The sequence below is a fragment of the Diadema antillarum genome, unplaced genomic scaffold (assembly GCF_040938485.1).
Source record: "Diadema antillarum isolate AM-2024a unplaced genomic scaffold, OU_Dant_1.0 seq00000119_RagTag, whole genome shotgun sequence".
NCBI lineage: Eukaryota > Metazoa > Echinodermata > Echinoidea > Diadematoida > Diadematidae > Diadema > Diadema antillarum.
The window spans coordinates 1,663,099-1,682,731 of record NW_027271200.1 but is presented as its reverse complement, the minus strand read 5'-3'; the positions used below and the strand labels follow the sequence as shown (position 1 = coordinate 1,682,731).

The following is a 19,633-nucleotide window of genomic DNA, read 5'->3' as shown; positions in this document are numbered from 1 at the left end:
TTTCGCCGGGCACTGACCATTACTGTACGGAAACTAATACTCCAAGCCTTACAGTGGAAAATTACAATTGCACTGATCACAAACGTGGACTGATTGGACTATTGGTTTAAAAAAAACCCAAAACAGACAAACGTTGTCCCAAAAGAGTCAAACAAATTAGGCAGTGATATAAACCACAACAAAACAGATAATCGATTATTTGTAATGTCCCATCGTACATCCAAGCTGGATGTCACGCATAGTTCCATATTGTCTTATGTTATGTATTCTTGATTGAGAAATAAGAAAATAAATTGAAATGAAATGAAATGAAATATAGGCCGACACACTTGTGAGATGTCACATGGATACTGACCTACGGTCTGGACAGCAGGGTAGATATCATATTTAGGCATAGAAATGTTCTTTCTAATCGCAGAAGAGTACTTCTTATTAGATACGTTAAAGAACACGAAAAAAGACAATACTTTCATTGGCTGTCAAACGACGTCAGAGAGCAGTGACTTTTCGAGAACATTCCTCTTTAACTCTTGTCAGAAAGTTGAAATAGTAGTCCTCTATTATTGTTTAATATCCGGCTATTATCCAACTTAAAGTTATCAAGAAGACATTTTATTCTAATCAAGACTGTGACTATGGGTATACAGGGCAGACACACTCCAATCTAAAAAGAAAAAAGAAAAAAGGAGGAGCTTATTATGTTTTGAAAATAAGACAATATTTTGCTCTAACGCCTCTTGACACAATGCATAATTATAATCATCATATATCCTGATATTGCTAAAAACTCCTATCCAACAAGTTTGATATCCCAGAATGAGAAATCATTGGAACTAATTATATGTCATGTGCTTCACAATTAGTAAAGCACATGACACGCTACACGCTACAGTGCTGACGGCGAATCACAATACCCATTGACTTCGAGGTTGGAAAAAAAAAGGATCTGACCAATCAAAAGTTACTCTGTTATCGACGTAAATGTGGGGAAGCATGATATAATTAATGTACTTCGTAAGAGAAAACAAGGAGAAAAACAACCTGATGTGTACAGTAATAGACAATTGGGAATAATTTCATGAAAACAAACGTGCATTGAAAACAGAACAAATTTTGTGTGTACTTAACACAATGATTATAGTTTAATATGCGTCTTATTTCGATTTTTTCCACACAGTTATGTACGAGAATATTTTTGCAAGTAGGCCCCCTACATGTATACCAGACTCGGCGTTCACCCTGGTGTAATTACGACAAAGATGGCGCAATTTATGGGACGGTGCTCATAATACAGGAATCGGCAATGGCAATTTTATTGATCACAGTGAATCGGTCCGAGTTGATATTCCAATGACATCCACATACGATGCTTTTGATATTAGGACGATTAGAATCAGAAAGAATTCATAAATATACGTTGAAATAGTTTGATATACTCTCGTAGGAGATACTACAGGTATTTATTTAAATGGCAGCACTTGGAATGATGCTCTTTAAAAATAATCATAGGTAAGTGGCGTGGAAGGTGAAATAATTTTGCCTGCATTGGACTGTAACGAAATTGCCTGTTTGCAATGCATGTCTGATGCACTTTGAAGACCTTCTGCAATTTCTCAAAGCAACTGCAACATGAATAATTGAATACTTGTGTGCTGTAAGAAAATTAGACATTTATTACCAAGCTTTGATTGTGACATCTGGTGATTTCCGATTTTTTTTTTCCTCGAAATGAACCTTCGGAAGTTTATCCAAATTGTGATCGTACATGGTAGAAATGAATTGTTGAGAGGCCGATGTAAAAAGAAGTAAAAGGAAAATGGTCTCTGTTTAATAAATGACTGAGTAACATTTAAAGTCCCCTCTTTGACGGGAAATATTGGATTTTTTTTTTACCAGACGCAAGGCAGTAGTATAAGGTATTACGACTTCAAAGAATCAACTCGCAACAAAATCAAAAGAAAAGCAAACACCAAAACCCTTTCTACTTTGAACTGTCTCTGTAATATTGTGTACGCCATAAGAGTTTCCAACTTTGTTTTCCACTGAGAACACAATTTGCCCAGCTATCTCTCTTCTTTCTATTCTCTTTTTAGGATTTAGAGTTTTGTGAAACTATAAAATGATAATTACGACAAAATAGCGCTGGCGTTATTGATTAAAATGCGTACCCCAAAGGAGGTAATTCGAGAAGTAGATGTTTCACTAATTGGAGTAAGGACTGAAATGACGCAAGTATATAAGGAAGTCATTGGTTCCCTGGGTGCACAAGTAGATGTCTCGTCTAATATCGAAACACCGCTAAAACATCTAATGCGGCTAACTTGGTGCGACGTTTTTACATCATCTGATGCGTCAGATAATTTGGCGGTAGAACTAGAATGTCGATACCGCAAGTTGATAACATACGCCTCTGAGGCGGCATTTCAACCCTATCGTGCCCTCCGTATCAACCCCTTCCACTAGATCTCCTTGCGAAGGATCCGATCTTATCGAAACTTTTCTTGTTAAATACACGTTTATCTCGTCTTGCTTTCTGCTCGTTTTTGGCAGAATAAGGTTGAGAACGACCACCGATGCGATGGGGGTGAAAAAGAGTGAGCATTCGGATGGGATTTCTCTCATCCACGATAACCAGTCTTGCCATTCGTGAACGGTTTGGGAAATCGGACGCTCGTAGCAACAAACAAACCCCACTTGGATCTCTGACTCTCATTAACTCTAAGGGGAAAAAATGATGCTCATACTCATACACACACTCATGATACTTCATCTCAAACCCCCCCCCCCTCTTTTTTTAAGCCGACATCTTTGATTCTGTGTTACCGTGTGTAAGGACGTCTCATCCCAGTGCTATCCCAGCTATAGTGAGCTATAATACGACGTCCAAGATTGCTCTCCAAATCCTACTTCTTCCAGTCCTCATGCCTAGTCCTATCTTTCTATCGATGGTGGTATGAGAGAAGACGATTATGAATGAAGGGTAACAAAATCGTCATTAAAAAAAATGAGTGAGCTTGATATCTCCTTCCAACCCTTCCCCGTGCATCTTCTTCTTTCATTCTTTCTTTTTATCCTGTTGCAGAGAAGGTAATTAAGCGATTATCAGGCCGTGAAGACGGAGTCCTCCATGCTAATTGGGGCGTAATACCGACCGGGACGCCATATCTCCAGGGACAGCGGGAGGTTGCCGGACTATGGAGGCGAGTCTGGCCCTAACCTGGAAGCCGGTTACGCGTGGAAAGACGCTATACTCAATGTCAAGGCGAAGATATCAATTACTATATTTCCCCTTAAATCAGGCTCCACATTAATGTGGTCTCCCACATACGCCAGAAACATAGGCTACTTTTCACTAGTCATTGATTCTTATGTAGGCTTCACGCGTCAATGCATGTGATTTCATGTTTCGTTTCTCGTTCTGGTAACGATGTTGTTTACTATGTTATGTAAGACATTCATTCATTCTTTCATTTTTATTCATTGAACAAATGGGGATGGCCGCAATTATTGTTAAGTAATAATGATAATAATAATAATAATAATATTATTATTATTATTACCCTAGGTACAGGTACCCATTTATACACCTAGGTCTAAACTGTATCTTTCTGTATTTTCACTCTAAAGGGAATAATGAAACATAATAACAGTAAAAAATAAATAAAAATGCGATTTATAACAGTTCGTCGGAAAAGATAAACAAATCTTACAAAGAGATGAATTCTCCTTACTTTTCATACACCTTCATGATTCACAGTGACATGCATTGCAAGGCTGAATACAACATTGCGTGCGATTGAGTATACAAGTCAAATTTTTGTTCCCAATAAAATGGTCGCACTTGTTGTGAAAGCAGGAGTGTACATCTCTCTGGGTTTTTGCTGTTGTTGTTGTTGTTTGCTTGTTCATAATGTCGGAACAGAAAGAAAAGGAAAGTGAAAGCTTTATGATGTATACGACAAGAAGTGGATGCGCCTTTAAGTTGTACTTTGTTACGATTCACCGTAACTTGAGCTGGTTTCCCCGATTCATCAATTTGTTTCTCAGCCTCCGATTCAGACAGCTCGCTAAAACGCATGAGATATGAGCGCGAGAATGACAGGCAGCGCGCGTGCGACAGACCCGGGAAGCTCTGGGGTCGCAGTCCACTGACGTGCCGCTCGGTCTCGCGTGGGCAGCCATAGGGATCGGTTTCACCTGCTCTAGCACGCAAGTTCGTCATACTTTTTTTCCCCTCCTTTTTCTCCTCTCTCTCTCTCTCTCTCTCTCTCTTCCCTATCTTTCTATTTTCCTTCTCTCTCAAGTGACAGGCTAAATTCAAACGTTTGAACTCGTTGTCACCGTGTACAATGGGCATATAACGAGAAAAGTGTTTATGCTCTTTCCCGTATATAGCAATTGTAGACGCATCTGTCTACCTCTTTTTCCCCCCTCGGTTTTCCCGAGGGACTGCGCCGGACTTCGACTCGCCAAAATAAGACGGCGGCGCAGCATTCTAATGTAGCTTTTAATGAACTCTTCCAAAGCTAAAGGAATCACTGCATAATTTGCCACTGTGTGTAAATGCACTATGCGTTGACGACTTTGTTTATGGGGTTAATTTATGGTAACAATCGCCCAGCGAGGATGCGGGAGAAAAAAGAGAGAGGAGGTTGGACGTCACAACGCTCGTCTTGACGTGCACTGTACACCATCCGTCAGAAAATATGAGGGTAGTAAATGAGTTGAGCTATTGAACTTGACATGTGCAAAGGCACACTCTATTACCCGCATAAAACATGCACACAGCTAGACGGGGGTGATGAAACGGTATTGTCTTCTACCGTGACTTGGCCTTAAAAATAGGAGGCCCAAATCACTTTCTGTTTCACCGTTTGTTACCTTTGGTATAGTTTGGGGAAAGATCGGGAATTTTTCTTGAAACTTTCCTGTGCTTCCTTTCTTCCCGAAAATGCACCTCGTGTAACCTGTTGCCATGGACAATCTTTTCGTTGTCCCCCCCCCCCTCTTCCTCAAATAAAAGGCTTCTCTACTTACGATAGTGGTTACAATTCTATATGTGGAGTGAGTTTCCTGTCCATGTTAACCAAGACTGTGATCAGTGAGAGGAGGGATCTAGTTTTTAACCCTCGGCATCTAAATCTTTGATTGCACAAGGTCAGCGCTAAGTCTTTATTCTACTGAAGGACATGCAAATACAGGAAAACATAATGTCCATAATATATTCTAGCTGGAGCCTTGCCTGGTATTTCAACAATATTATACAAATGTCTTCATTTGCCTTTTAGGGACGCGTTCGTGTATTTTGTATTTTAAGCATGATCTTTCTTGCCAAGGCACGAGATTAGGAAATATTATTGACCATGAACATAATGGGTGCGAGGAAAGCAAATCATAACAAAGGAGAATTAAGGGGGGGGGGTTAAAAGAAGAGCCGTCCGCAGTCGCCTGGTCTGCAGCTAGTCATGACTGAAGAAGGAATAACTGTAGAGTCATAAATGATAATCTGCATGCGGCATGTCCATCAAAAAGCTTATTAATGTATAAAATCTGAAACTTTATAGTGCAATAATTATGGTAAAGTGACATGAGTTATCACTTTTTTCTTCTTCGTTTTCGTGTCCATAATGACTAGTATAAGGGGACGGTATTATTCCTTGGACATGCTGGCGTGTCAGGGGAGAAAAAAGTTCTCGAGTCATTCGGGATGAAGTGCACTTTGGAGACGTGTCTGGCTGAAGTTACTGAATACCGAGCCCTATTGGAGGACTAACCAACAAGTTGGTATTTATATTATGGATGATAATCAAGGGGGGAAAAGGATGTGCTTTGCCCGCCGGACAAGACGTGGAATTGCCCACTGGCAGAAGTGAACTGTACTTTTGCTTGAAGACAATGCATCCCAAAATAAAGCTAATCCAGTCATCCGTCATTCCCATAACATACTTCTGGCACCCTTCAAGAAACCCCCCTGTGACTCGGCTCTTTCGCAAAGCCCGTCTCGGATAGAGTCGCAGCAGCTATCGCGGCTGCCGTCTTCTGTGGACTAATGCAGGCCCGCTGCACGGGCAACAGTATTACCCCTATTATCACGTTCCTGACTCACGAACATCAATTCATCTTTAAAGCGGAAGACGGACTGAAAGAACTCTAAATAGGAGTCTCTTTAAGGTTGGAATCCCCAAACCAAGAAGTGCAATTATTGCTCGAGAATGATTTTGCCCTTACGACAACAGACACAGTTTTTGTGTGTGTTTCTTCGGGATCGTTTAGCGGCAATGTGAACAAGTTGTTTTAGGCAGTAGTAAGCAAGTTAACAAATACTCTGGTCGAAATCCAAAAGAATAACATAACATATCATGAACTGGATTGCAAGACTAACATTGGTTATTTGATATACCATTATTATCGAAATCGCTGAAAATATTGTCAGGCCAATTGTCAACCGTTTCAAGCCTAAAAGTTTGTAGACCAATGACGCGCATCATGTGTCGCTGTATGTCCTTATTCTTATTTCAATCACCATCACGGACATGACATAGCTTATCTTCTTATTTCATTTGTATGTCTTTTTGTTCATGTATCATATATTTTCTGCAATGTCGAATAAACTCAACCATTTAATTTTGAACACAAAGGTCTCTTTGAAAGAAAGATATTATTTTCATTTGTAGAGGGAGACAAACTGAAGAAACTCAAACCTGAACAAAAGCCTCTTTATTACTTGTAATTCTTCATTGCAAACCTTGTAGTGTCTGTATCTTTCCCCTCTTTACATCACACTGTATTTGTCTATCTACTGGGAGAGAGCTGGACTGGTTTTGTACTGGCTTCGTCGTACGGAGGGTTATATCGGAAATTGTCAATTTATATTTTTCTCTCACGCGAAGCTTTTCCAATTGTCCAATTACCGACTCCACCCAGTGTCGCTCGTGAACTTGCAATAATTACTAGGGCGAGTCGCAACTTTGTCAAAACGTAAATATATAATGCGTCATAGGCTTGGAGCATCGTGCTAAACGTATAAATTACGCTTTGAAAACCGAGCACCAATTGTCTTTTTCGCTCTCTGTTCTTCTTCTTGTTGTTGTCATCTTCTTTTTCATTGATTTTTTTTTCCAGGGTAAGTTATGATTAGCGGAGCCATCCACGGAGGGAACCCACAGAAGCGACATCCAGACCAGGCTGTCGTTACGGCTTCTGGACACGAAGGGCGTGTGCTCCGTACAGCACATCAAGAGAAACAGACACAGACACAGACAGACAGATACACACACGCACATATGCATAAACACACATATTCTATCCCTCTCTTCCTCTGTCTGTCCATCCATCCATCCATCTATCTATCTATCTATCTATCTCTATCTATTTACTTATCTACGTGTATCTCTATCTATCCATCTATCTATCTATCTATCTATATCTATATCTATCTATCTATCTCTATCTATCTATCTATTTATCTATCTACGTGTATCTCTATCTATCTATCTATCTATCTATCTATCTATCTATCTATCTATCTATCTATCTATCTATATCTCTTTCCCTCTTTTTATCTCTCTGCTTACAACTATATTTCAGTGTCCGTTTGTTTGGCTTTTTTTAAACTGATACTTGACATTCGACGAGACGCAATTAAAAGAGATACGCTACCGTATCAGTTCTGAGACTCTATACGTTATTACTTCTAGCCTGATATCATTCTTTCACACTTTCTTCCACTCTGAGTTTCTTAATTATTTTGAATCTCTTTTTAATATTTTGTTGTTGCTCTTTCTTTTTCTGAATTGAGGGTGGGATATAATTTTTCACAACGTGACCAAACGTTAGTTCAGCTATTGAAAAAAGTAAAACAAAGTAAAACTTAATTTTAAAAATTCAAAACTAATCATTATAAAATGATGAATACATAATTGATAATGAATATGGATATAGGATAATAGACTATACTACTACTACTATAACAAGAACAACAACTACTTCTGCTACTACTATTACTACTATTACTACTACTACAACTACTACTACTACTACTACTACTACTGCTACTACTACTACTACTAATAATAATAATAATAATTAACCTATCTCTTTTTTTTTCTTTTCTTTTTTTTTTTTTTTTTTGCTCTTTGACTACGGTAGCACTCTTGATCCTGATCAAGGTCCGTCTATATTGCTTTGGTCTATACCTATAAATTTTACTATACATTTACGTTTAAGCCTGATACTCTTTTTATTCAGCTTCACTTCTCATAAGTTTCCGGATGTACTCCTGGGTATGATGAAAGCCGTACATTTTGGATAAGGTTATAATCATTTCACCATATCTGAACTGGAAGTTTTAAGAGAAGGTGATAATCTCCGCTTTTTGTCCAGAGACAGAGGAAAAGACGTACAAGAGAATGAAATAAAAATGAACTAAACTCTGCGGATTTTCCAGTAATGTGTCATCGATTGGTAACCACTTTCAACGATTGTGGTTCTGCGTGCCAGCATTCAATGTAGATTTCTTCGCTTTCAGTGCATCGAAACTACATTCTCGTGTCGTTTTATTGTCCAACAGTTAATACGGGACTATGAGTAATCGAGTTAACCGTAAATGACATGTGGAGGATTGCACAAAAAAAGAAATATACTTTAATCATTGTTGTCCAACTGTCTTTTAATCCATTGTTGGTGTATTTCTATAAAATACATGGACTCATCAAAATGCGGTTTTTGGAGGGGGGAAAATGGTGGGAAACTCGATACTACAGCGGTGCACACCAAAAGTGCAGTGGGCACACAGTTAGTTATAGAGAAGGAGGTGATATTGGACCCGTCTGCCACAGATGGATTTCCGGAAGTGAATGGAATGAGGGTGCTATTTGATAAGAACAAGCCTCATCATTATTTTGTCTGATGTGCCAGGGCGCGAAATCTGCCACCCTGTGGATGACTAGTCGAATCGATTATACTAGTTATTATAGCTCGTTAACATTTTGTGGGGTTTTTTTGACGCCCTTATTAACCCACTGCATGCGACATCAATTTCCTGTCCACTATGTACACGTGTGAAATTTGAGCAGGTTTGACTCAATGGCGCAGAAAGGGTTAAACGGTGTATCCTAGGATTTCTGGTGTGAAACAGAAAAGGGACTCGAAGACAGGAACGAAGAAATCGTGACCAATTCATCAGCGGTTCAATTCATGATTCAATAATCAGCAATGAACCATGGTGGTTCTGCGGTTTGCGTGTGAGTGACGAGCTTTTCGCCCTTTTGACTTCACTCTTTCTCTCTAGCTCTCTTTCTCCCTCTTTTCTCTATAAATACAACAATACAATATAGATTGTGGATGCTATGACCTCTCTTCTTTTCAGCTGAGTCATCGCGCTGACTTCAAAGTTTAAGGAGAAAGTGGATGAAGCCGAATTGTTCCCCACAGAGCACACACTCTACACACACACACACACACACACACACACACACACACACACACACACACACACACACACACACAGAGTTCGTGCGAGTATCATCTTGAGCTAGTAAACTGCATCCAGGGTTGCCTAAAACTGTTCGTGTCAGAATCTTAATACTGCACCCGAATTAACCTCGACAAACGAACGAGAACGAAGGAGAACATGGCCACTATTACAGATGGAAATGATTTTTTTCCCGATATTTCAATTAATATTCGGCCATCATAATATTCAAACGTGAAATTGTTGCCCATTTGAATTTATGAACATCAAACTTTACATAACAAGCCGAAAACCAGACTGGTCTCACCCTGCAAGGAAGAAACCTCGATTTGATTGTATGTAAATGGCTGATGTAAACAAAATGGGGGAAATTCAAAGAACAACCGTTTCAGAAAATAAGAGCAACATCCTGGGAATGTTATTCCGTTTAAGGTTTTTGTTCACTTTTACTTGGCCGGGCTACTAGACATTCAATGATTTGATTTGATTTGATAATGGTTTATTAGAACAAACATGCATTACGGAGACTTGAAATTATCTATGAGAAATATTTTTCCTCACATAGTTGAATATGCACTGAACATGAGGCAGATCTGTAATTAATGAAATGTGCCCCCTCTTGTGGATAACGCAAAACAGATTGCGGAAAAAGAACGATAAACAAGATACTCGTTCGATATTGATAACGTTGGGATGTTTTTTGTAGGACAGACAGCGTAAATCAAGCGGTAAGCCCAATAACTATCTACTCTTACCGTGCTCTGATAGAGAGATCCCGTAGAAAAGAAAATATCACATTTCTGCTCACTGGCAACAGAACAACAGCGTCGTTCCGATATCATATTGAAAAAAAGGGCTAAGATTTGAAAGCGCGTAATTCGTCATTATATCCCCATTCATCACGTTCCCCCTTTTTATTCATCACTTCTGTTTCAATGTTTGCAGTTTCCATTGATCTCTGTGACATTCTGTTTCCTCCACGCGGTTTCGTCATAACAGAGATGTTCCCTAATAGTTTGCAATCAGTCATTGGGAGGAAATGAGAAAACACAAACTTAATCCCGGTGTTTTCCTTTCCTGTCGTTTCCTTTTCGTTCATTTTCCTCATCGATTCGGAGTGGGGGGGGGGGTGGGGTTTGTGTGAGGAGGAAGAGGAATAGATGGATGCGACTTCTGACAGTAAACATGAATTTCCGTTGAGTGATGGATTCGATGTATGTCTCAAACCAAATGAGAAGGGGGGGGGGGGGTATGAAAGTTCGTCACAGTCAGAGAGATTGATTCTTATTCTACAGGCAGACGAAAAAGTCATGGAAGGTTTTGTAACATTGAATCTATTCTACACGAAACCACGTGAAATAGGGATCGGCAAGTAGGCGGAAGTTGGCCCTATAACAGTATAGTGTAGGAGGACATTGGGGCCTAGCTGCAGTAATGCTTCAAACTTTCCTCTAAAAAATAAACGAATATATAAATGAATTTAAAAAATAGATAAATAAATATACATCATGGTGTTGTAAATAGGTAGATGTTAACCAAGAGTAACTTTTAAATGAAACAAGTGATTTCATAGACATGCATTTTTAGAAAAGCAAACAAACAAACACACACACACACACACACACACACACACACAGAGGCACAAACACATACGGCTTATAAGGATGCTGAGGAATTCGCGCATAGAAGTACGATGGCTTTGAAAGTAGTGGTGGTGGCTTAGGGTAACAGTGTTGGATATCATTTCCAAGCAATTTCTTTTCTTTTGTTTTTATTTCACATTTAGAAGTTGAGAAAATGGTGGAAGAGAAGAACTTATATGCCCATGAATGACGTAATAGTACCAATCATGATCCACCATTCTCTGATCAGTATCAAAGGGGATGCCGTCTGTCAAATTAAAGAAATGACATTACAGTCTTGTAAAAATTGGATATCTTGGTTTTTTACGTATATCATCGTCTGCATCACGACAAAACGTACCCTCACTCTGGGTTCCGTGAGGTTCGTCCAGGCTGCAATCTCCTCCCTCGTCGACATGTCTGGGTAGCGATTCCGTGCGAAATTAGCCTCCAATTCCTGCAGCTGCTGGCTCGTGAAGTGCGTTCTCTGTCGTCGTTGGCGGCGCTTTTTCCCGTTATCCTGGTCGCCGCCGTCATCTGCGTCCGGATCGTTGCACGACTTTTCGCAGTTACCGTCTGCACGTGTCACAAATGAATACAAAATTGAAAATAAGAAGAAGATTATCATCGATCGATTGGTCGTCTGAAATATGAGGTGGCAGTTTCAAACTCATCACGGACAACAATAGCGGTCAATTTTCACCAAGGCAAGTGTTGAAATTCCACAATGAAACATGAGATGTCCGACCTACTCATTCATTTTACAAGCTGTTGCTGTTTCTTGTGTGGAATTTCCCATTTCCTTGCTACAATTAGATTGTATAATAATGTGCACACACCTTTGTTTTTCGTAGAATATTGCTAAGTTGTGTCGCTTACATCCATCCGAGTTAAGTTGCTCACATCCACTAGTCTAAATTGTGAATAACCATTAGTCAAGCAGAGAAAAAATGGTAACAAAGACTATATTGTGACTGTAATGATTTGATATTCACCAGAAAGGAAGTAAGAAATCTCAAATGATAAAACAAATATTTCGTGAAAGTGAAATACACACGGTATTACAAAAGTTATGGCATGTAAATACCGCCTTTAAAATGAAAGATCAGGGGCAAGATTGGAAGAAATACTGAATTTGAAATTACTGAGACCACTTTGGCATGGACGACTACAACGACTGCGGGTTGATCTTTAATTATTTTCTGATTAAATGAGAGCAAAAAAAAAAAGGAAAATAAAGGGGTGTAGGTGTATACAGGGTGGGGTAAAGAAGGTGAAGATGATGGAGATTAATTGGCATAAGCAGAAGACAGCTGCGAGGTATGTGTGTGCGGGGGGGGGGGGGAGGTTCCCTCCCCCCCCCCCCCCATCACATACACATAGCAGAAGTGCGAAAGATCTGTTTGAGAGAAAGTGACATAATTCTGTCGATGACACGATGATAAATGCCTATAGGTTCACTTTGAAGTGCCTATATACAACGAATGATGTATTATCGCAATCTATGTTACGGAATGGCACAGCAGTGGCACTGCTGTGGAGCCGACGCCAGTTAATTTGGCGATCCTGGTGCGCCACTGATGATTGCACGAACCGGCACGACAGTAAAATACTTGGGCATCACGCAGTCCTAGTTATTGAGTACCTTTGCGTTTTTTCGTACTGTCCTCACGTCGGATTGTAACATCGTGACTCGCGTCGGTTCGCACAAAACAATCAGAAAAAAAAGCGTCAATCACGTATGCAACAACAACAACACAGAAATCTCGTCAGGTGACACATCAATCAGGTGAGAGAGCGAAGAAGAGAGACTTTAGAAGAACTGTTTCCAACGAGTATGACTCAAACGAAAATAAACAGACTGAAAGCGATTCTACGTTTACCCTTAAACACAATGCACTGTTCAACTCATCAAAGTCACTCACACATTATTGAACTGTTTGCACTGATAATATGAGATCAATTTAGCACTATCGCTTTTGTCGTTACGCCACTGCCAAGGTCAGCACATGTTCCTTTTACATGCGGCCGAGGGAAAAAAAAAAAAGGTGATGGAGATAGAGAAAGAGAAAAAAAAGAAATATCTACGGAACGGGGGAGTAGGAAAATTAGCGGCAAAGTCAACAAATTTAGCCAGACTGGTGGCACGATATGTTTGGAAAAGATTCCAGAAGGAAAATACATTCATAAGACCGTGACAACGCGCTTCGACTTGGCTTTGGTGAGTCTAGAGGGGTCAGTGGAACAACTCTGATCGGAGCGCTTTGCGGAAGGTGTGCGAATCGACTGTGAGGGCGCTTATCTCGGAAAGGGTCACGCTAGTGTCGCTGTTTTTGTTTTGTTTTGTTTTACTTTGCTTTGCTTTTCTATAAGACACCGGAAACATCACTGTTTGCTCTTTGTTCGGAAACTCACGGAAAGATCGCAGCAACAACTCGTGAGTAAAGTCGGAAATGAGGGAGAGAGACGCTACACCAGATAGAACTCCAATTATTTTAGTTGCTGCATTGTTGCGGTAATCATACAGACGTGCGACGGACGTCGGCTATGGAAACTTTGCAAAAATTTTCTTTCTGTAATTTCGTTCGGCAAATCATTTTGTCAAACATCTTTGGTGCGTGAGATGAGAGGAAAAAAATCGGAAATTGATCCTTGAATACAACTCGGACTGTTCTCATTACACTGATTGACCTGAGGAGCTGTTGCATCAACCGTTTGTGTGTGTGCGTGTGTTTCACTTTCATATCCTAAAACTAGAAAATAAATGCACTTTTCGAGACTTGCGTTTGGAGCTAAATTTGCGAAACACATCGTCATCAGTTAGTCAAACTTTGTCTTATTGCAGTCACAGTGCTCTAAATGAGTATCAATATCTATTCTTCTCCATGACCAACAATAATGAGCAACTTCATTAATAGATATCGTGTCCACTAACAAGGCGCCATCTCATGACGACATGGGAGAAGGTAATTCCGTTTTCTTTGATATCAACGATCACTGCGAGCGGGCTTTCAAGTGTATTTCACACCATGTCAAGTTGACGTTGTTCAAAACAGAAAGACAGAGAGAGAGAAAAAAAAAACACACACAGCAGCATCAACAGACGAACAGATAGATAGAACTTGCATCAAAATCGGACTTGAAATTAACAAAAACAGTTCTGGAACTCTAGAATTTGCATTTTTTTTTGGACTTAGTACACGCAAACATCGAAAAGGAGATGTCACCATCTCACAACTTTTCCATTCTTTTCAGCACAAATATCTATCTATCTATCTATCTATCTATCTATCTATCTATTCATCTATTTATTTATCTATCTATCTATCTATCTATCTATCTATCTATCCATCTATCTATCCTGTTTGTAGTTCACGCGATAGCAGGAGCAACCTCTTATTTCCCTTTTGACGATCATTGCTTTCATCTTATCATCTCATCCTTATTGATGTCGTATCAAAATGTAAATGGTAAAGTTATTTGTTGTTGTTGTCTGAGACATTGGTTATGTAAAGAAATTACATCATCACCTTTGCCCAGAAGAATGTGTGGTTGCGTATAATATCATTGATTTGTGAAAATACAGGAATCTTTCAAATTTCCCAACTTTCTCATGTATAATAGTTTAGATCAAATTTTGATGAAACCTTCCTCTACCATCCTCTAATGTTGAAGTCAACTTGAAGGTTGTGTGAAATTGTCTTTTAAAGGCAAGATACAAGACTGATTTGATTTGGCAGATTTTGTGGTATACAATAAGCTTGATAAGCAAATTTCTTCTTTTTTTTAAACCAGAATTTTGCGCAACATTTATGGAACAGTTTTTGTTGTTCTGGTTTTTTTTAAGTGTATAAGATTACACTTGGTTCTTCGCACAATCACACTTCATCTCCAAGTTATGGGTCACTATGAATTACTGGAAGTGATCAAACTGGGTCACACAAATCAAAAGTTAAAAAAGAATAGGAAAACTATACCAGCTGGCATCCTATTCAACACAATTGGTGTCTTAACGCCTTAATTTTCATTCACAGCTGAGCTGTCTACACTGACCGACATTCTCATACGACGAATAATTATTTACATCTAGAAAGCCAAACACTTTTGGTTGTTGTTGTTGCTGCTGCTGCTGTTGTTTTGTTTGGGATGGTTGTATGCTTCATCTTTACCAAATTCAATATTTCTATCTTTGTATCTCTCGCTGTGAAAATTGGTTTTCTTCCTTATACGATGCCATCTTGGGAAGTGTCGCATAGTCGAAGACAATTTTTTTTTACCTCCTTTCCAATCCGCTACAAAATTTCTCCGTGTTTCATGAAATCGATACTGACCGAGAGACCCAGCTGCCAACACAACAACTATGTCACACTTCCGCCGAATGACCTTATTATTATTTTCTGTTTCCTGTGTCATGTTTGTGTTCTCATTACCCTGAATCTCCGTCTTTTTAAAAATCCTGATCGAGTTACAAAATACGGGTGTCAAGAAAGTGCTCCAAACAGTGGAAGCGGATCAATTTATTGGAGCGAAGTTTGTGGGCATATAGGAATATCCCACACCCGACGCAATGGAACGGCGGAAGACGCAAGATTTTTCTCCTGACGTCACAAACGACAACAACGATAACTTTTGTTTTGACGTCATAAAGAAGACTTAATGAAATTCCTATCTTCTCAAGCGTCAAGTCCAAACAGCAAATATATACCAGCAAACTATCATCGCTCGGTTGCTTAGGACTCAGCATCGCGGCGTACGATACAAAGAAAATGTTATCAACTTCTGTACGATACAACGACAAAGCTTTTTTTAACTTTACTCGAAGCACTGAAGTCCTAAGTTTCTGGCGTGCAACAGTCCAATACTTCACGCTACATTTATCTCCAAACATAAAAAACTGAAGTTGGATATTCCTGAAGTACAGATACATTTCTTAAGCCCAAACAAAGTTTGCGAACTCTGTTTCATCATCTTGCTGTGATTATGCAACTTGCAATTTACAATTTCTTCGGAATGTCTTAACTGCACTTTCATTCACCAGACAAGAGTTCATCCGTAAGTCAAGCATAATAGCCATTTTGCCCTGTGGCAAGTTGTTCCGATAGGACATGAAAAACCGCTTAATTAGGCCAAATGGGGGAACTCGTTGTTCCGTCCTAGACACACAGAGAAAAGCTTGAATTTCAACGAAAGGTCCGCATTTTATTGCCGATCCATATTCTGTTACAGGAAATGGCGGGAAGAAAGAATGGAAGCGCAACTAGGTCGATATACGAACACCCGGAAGCTACCCAAAGCTTGATGTGTCTCTCTCGCGTCATGAGAACTTCTTTCCATGATCTTTTGAGGTTAACTTTCTTGAGGGTTAGCAGGGGCCCCCCGTTTGTGTCTTACTCAGTCCCACACTACTTACTTTGGTGTCGGGACAAAAAGCTGATTGGAACACATGCAAACCGATTTGTACCAATACCTCGAAAGATTGTCCTTAAAGTCACCTGCACGACTCTTCACTATGATTATATGTATTTCTTTTTTATCTGATACACATTTACTTGTATTGCTTTTATACATGTATAAATAAAGATAGATAGATAGATAGATAGATAGATAGATAGATAGATAGATAGATGGATAGATAGATAGATAGGTAGGTAGGTAGAGACTTTTTATGTCAGGTAAATGAAAGTGCAGGTCAATCATTCTGAAGAAATTACCTGTGCCATTGATATGCAACAACTGAATATACAATAGAAGGATTTCGACAGCGAAGTACATTACCAACACAAGGTAGAGTAACATTGTCATGATCTTATCATTATTTTTACACAGAGACTAAAATTAGTTTCTGTTTCAGTTTCAATAAGTTTTATTTATCTATCTATTATTCATTTCTTTTTTAATACTGCAGGGTAGGCTTGTTCAGTTTTGTAAATCTGCTTTCTAAACACGCCCTGCAGTATTTCTCCACTCGTATGAAAGAAACAGTTGTTACGACATAGTCCCCCCCAAAAAAAAAAATCACATGAAAACATAAACAAGAGTACTCATTAGAAATGTATAAGAATGTGAATATTACGTACATTTATTTCATGGTATATCTTAAAGTATACAGGTGGAGGAGACCATTATCGATAAGTACAATTCGCTTGACTTGGATAACAACCTCTGAACATTATGGTTTGTTACAGTTTCCTGTTATTTTTGACTGAAAGAACAAAACACAAAAAACACAGAATAGATAACGTGAACTTTCGAGTATTTTCAGTGTCATTTGACCGAGGGGGACAACACAAGGGCGATATAACAAGACAGAAACGAAATGAAAAAGCAAGAATTAGGGGACACTAGGATAGGAAAAGTTGATAGAAGAGAAGAGGGAAAAGAGAAGAGAAGCGACAGCATGCAGTGTTCAGAAGTTGGGAGCTTTACACAGGAAAACAAGACCAACTAATTTTACCTAAAGATTTGTATTTTAAACAATGATAATTTTACAGTGAACCAATTGTTATGATTTGGGGGGTGAAATGGATCGGTGAGCATAACTTGTAATTCGAGTGATACACTGCGAGAAGAGTTTTTTTTTTTTTTTTTGGTATTATAGGATGATTAACTATATTGTATAGAGAAGAGCTGCGTCTAAGACCGTCAGTCAATGAGTTCCATACATCAGGACCACGTTCATTTTCCAAGTAATAATCTGTTGCATAACGGACAGAGTATGAATGAATGCTTTAAGGAAGTTAGCATTATTTTCAAACATTTCAGGGAGCTGATTATTAGCATGTTCATAATTGATATTGGTGTTTGCCACGTATGTATATCGGAGAATCCAAAAGTCTTACAAACATTCAATTTGTACTAAGTAGTGAGAACCATTAATAACGTTTTTGTAATGACAATTATACAGTCGATTCAACTGATACCACAGTTTCCTCATACAATCGTAATGATATTGGGTAATATGAGTACACTGTACTTATAAAGAATTTGTAGGGTGCTTTTAGTAAGGTATTCTCTAACTTTTCAGAGGATCAAGAGGATCCAGAGAATTTGATTTGAAATATTGAAAAAGTAACATGATTATTATTTTCCCCTTGATAAATGGATATTTTTTGAAGTTCACGTAATATCCATATCTACATGACAACTTTGATAATACATGACAAAAAATTTCCAGAATTTGCTTCTTTTTTTTGTAGTTCCTGGAGAGGAAGACGAATTTTCTGTCGTCACAAATTCGGTATAAGAAATCAAACGAGTTTATTTTGAGGTATATTATGCCAGTGACTATAAAGCTACACTGTGGTTTCAAATCTTGTGTCTTCTGCAAGGTTATCCATCTTTCAACAATGTCACGTCTTTTAAATGATAGTTATACAGATAATGATTGTCTTTCGAAATAGGCTTATATTTAACTATTGCCGTGGTTTATTTTCGCTTGTCCTTATACTTACTTCAACGTTCGTGTTGTGGTTACGTGATAGTCATATTTTCATGGCACATTCATGTCGCTCGATCTATCAATGAATCAATATTGTTCTCATTCCCAATTGATCACTCATTTTCAAGAAGCGCAAATGTATCTGAACTGATGATTGGCCATCAAGACTTTCGCAATTCGCTGCTGTCTTTGGATGTTCTAGTTTACCCTCAAAGATGGGTTGAATTATCCTTGCCAGATAGCAGCGATAAGAAGTGCCCGTCTTCGCAAATCGAACTGGATTCTAGGGAAAATATTATCCGAGCAGCAGGAAGAGGGCTAATCAGAGCTAGCTAAGGGAGTTGTCAGTCTCTGCTACGTGCTCCAATAAACGCCTAATTGAAAGATTACGGATGGTCGGAATGGACGTTGATCATATTGTATAGCGACGCCATGGATGCAAGATGATTAGTATGGCGTGGAGAATACAAGAACAACAGCAAATCCACAGTTTGCAGTTTGCAGTTGAAGCGATTGCACAATAATCTTCCATCGAAATAATATGACGTAAGGGTTATTTGTTTAAGAACGTTCGTAGTAATAGGTTTATCAATTATTTTAGATGTTATTTTGAGTGTTATCAGTCGTTGTTTCTCGCAGAGCAGTGCACATGTCCAGCTAATATTTCATTACTCATTGCTCCATTTTTTTAAATGTTAGAGCTAAAGTCACGTCAATATCTGATTTAAACCATCACGTGACCATATTCCACATTCTTTTGAAAAGTGGTTGAGATTGGCGATAAAAGGATGATGTATCTTACAGGGTATTACTAGAATCAAATAAAGTAAGCGAATAAGAATCTTATCCGCACATGCTGAAAAGTGACTGACCATATAAAGATAAACTTTAAAACTAAATCCGCCTCAACCAGCCGGGCTTTCTGATTGGTCGAAACTTTTCTCGTCATCACCCTGCGCTTGCATTGGCAGATCCCTATATACTGTTGTTGCGTGATTCTAGATTCCCTGTCCAAACCCAAGGTGTATCTTCGCGGGTGAAACATAATATGAGTCAAACTTCAAGGAGGATTCTTCTTTTGTTTTGTTTCGCTTTATTTTT

The 19,633-nt window shown here is 38.9% G+C and overlaps 1 protein-coding gene across 1 annotated transcript in view; it reads right to left on the bottom strand.

Annotated features, from left to right (window-relative positions):
• Positions 1-19,633, bottom strand: part of LOC139727097 (pituitary homeobox 3-like) — a 55,095-nt gene that overhangs the window by 17,088 nt on the left and 18,374 nt on the right. The window contains exon 2 of the mRNA XM_071638077.1: positions 11,456-11,670. Coding sequence (XP_071494178.1) covers positions 11,456-11,670 — 215 coding nt within the window. The remainder of the gene's footprint in view (positions 1-11,455; positions 11,671-19,633) is intronic.